General features: G+C 48.7%; 1 protein-coding gene across 2 annotated transcripts; it reads left to right on the top strand.

The window, feature by feature from the left end:
- LOC122012252 (dof zinc finger protein DOF1.6-like) lies at positions 1 to 1,562 on the top strand. 2 transcript variants are annotated; one of them, XM_042568729.1, is made up of 2 exons: positions 1 to 171; positions 515 to 1,562. In XM_042568729.1, the coding sequence occupies exons 1-2, from the start codon at positions 148 to 150 to the stop codon at positions 1,280 to 1,282; spliced, it is 792 nt and encodes a 263-aa protein (XP_042424663.1). In that variant the 5' UTR covers positions 1 to 147; the 3' UTR covers positions 1,283 to 1,562. The 2 variants fall into 2 exon arrangements, with proteins under 2 accessions (XP_042424663.1, XP_042424664.1); XM_042568730.1 differs by lacking the exon at positions 1 to 171 and adding an exon at positions 343 to 436.
- The last annotated feature ends 285 nt before the right edge of the window (positions 1,563 to 1,847 follow it).

Below are 1,847 nucleotides of genomic sequence, written 5' to 3'. Positions count from 1 at the left end.
CCACCACCACCTCGCATACCATATGAGTGCAATCGTAGACCACCACGCCATATCATTCTATCAGCTACCTAGGGTTTTCTCCGTCTTCCTTCCTTCCTTCTTCCTTCCTTTTCCATCTTCCGGATCGTCGAGAGGCTGGAGCTTGGCATGGACACAACGCAGTGGCCTCAGGTTTCTTTGTTAATTTGTTTTCAGCTGGGAGTTGGTGTTCATCTTTTGTTTCCCGGAATTTATTGGCGCCGGATCGATCCACGTCTTTAATCCTTCAAAGCGGCAGCAGCTTACTTTTCTTTTGCTTTTCTTTTTCTGCCTTTTCCCCCTTCCTTTTATCTCTGTGTTTGCTTTAATTGCCTTTATCTGTGCGGTGCGGTGCGGTGCGGTGCGCTGACATGAAAAGCATCCGTTTGCTTCTTTCTTGCGCAGAGCTTCTGATATAGTTAAAGCTTTGATGATAAATAATGATCCAGCTTACTTGACTGGTTTCTGATGGTTTGGAGGTCGATCCTTATGGCAGGGGATGGCGCTGGGGAAGGCCATGGAAGAATTCGGGCCCTCCGCCGCCTCGTTGAGATCGCCGGAGACAGCGGAGATGAAGAATAGCAGGGCGGTCAGGCCGCCGCGCAAGGAGAAGCCGCCGCTGAAGTGCCCCCGGTGCAACTCCGGCAACACCAAGTTCTGCTACTACAACAACTACAGCCTCACGCAGCCGCGCTACTTCTGCAAGGCCTGCCGCCGGTACTGGACCGAGGGTGGCTCTCTCCGCAACGTCCCCGTCGGCGGCGGCTCCAGAAAGAATAAGAAACCCTCTTCTTCTTCTTCTTCCTCCTCCGCCACCGCCATCAATACTCCCAAGAGATCCCCTGCCGAGTACCTCAACCTCTCCGCCACGACCTCCGGAATCCCGCAGCAATGCGTGCCGCCTGTCGAGTACAACTATATTAACGGTCACTGCTCAAACTTCTCGCCTTTCTTGCCGATGCTGTCCGCGCCATCGGCCGCGGCGGAGTACCTCTCGGGCTTCGGAGTGCAAGAGCTAATCAGACCGCCACCGTCCATGAGCTTTCCGATGGACGGAGGAGTTAACGTCGGAGGGTACGGCGGCGGGGGTAAGCTGCTGTTTCCGCTAGCGGACGACATGAAGCCGGCAGTGGTGCCTTCAAGTGGCATTAATGTGGCACACCAACTGTTCGACGAAAATAACAACAGGCAAGGCGATGAGCTTCCTCCGCCCGCAGGCTTCTGGACTGGCCTCATGAACAACAACGCCGGAGGACCATGGTAGAAGAAGAAGAAGAAGAGTTGCTCGATCGATTATATCATGCGTTTCAATCAATCCACAACACCTAATTATAATTACATGATATGATAATTATATTCACTTCCTGTTTAATTAACTCTTTCCAAATTGTTGCTCATTTTATATATCTAGCTAGCTAGAAACTGGTTGATCTCGTGTGGGATGTGGAGGAACTGTAAGATGAAATGTGGCGAATTAAGAACCTTGTAAGAATTGAGTGTAATGTTTGTGAGGTTGCATGAGTTCCATTTTGCATTTGCCATCATCTAATTATTCTACCTGCAGTTTTTCACTTTTGCCTCGAGATGTGTTGCAGGTGATCTGGCACAACAAAGTGAAGACTGATCAGGAGATAGGTTAAAGGGAAGAGGGCCATTCTAGGTAAGAACATATTTGGCTTATAGTACTCCATAAACTTGTAGCCTTGCACTTTTTATAATATTTGCCTAGTTGTGGTGCCACCTATAATTATCATCATATAAGAGTAGCATGCATGCTTTCCTTTTGTATATATTATTAAACTATTTCTTCAATTCCTGTTGACATAATT

The sequence above is a fragment of the Zingiber officinale genome, chromosome 8A, assembly GCF_018446385.1.
Source record: "Zingiber officinale cultivar Zhangliang chromosome 8A, Zo_v1.1, whole genome shotgun sequence".
NCBI classification, from domain to species: domain Eukaryota; kingdom Viridiplantae; phylum Streptophyta; class Magnoliopsida; order Zingiberales; family Zingiberaceae; genus Zingiber; species Zingiber officinale.
The sequence above is the reverse complement of the archived record's forward strand: the minus strand, read 5'-3'. Positions and strand labels throughout refer to the sequence as shown.

Excerpts from the sequence above, each read along its gene's own strand:
- LOC122012252 (XM_042568729.1), top strand. The coding sequence starts at position 148 with ATGGACACAACGCAGTGGCCTCAG. Across the intron at positions 172-514 it reads ACACAACGCAGTGGCCTCAG|GGGATGGCGCTGGGGAAGGC; the intron begins GTTTCTTTGTTA and ends TCCTTATGGCAG.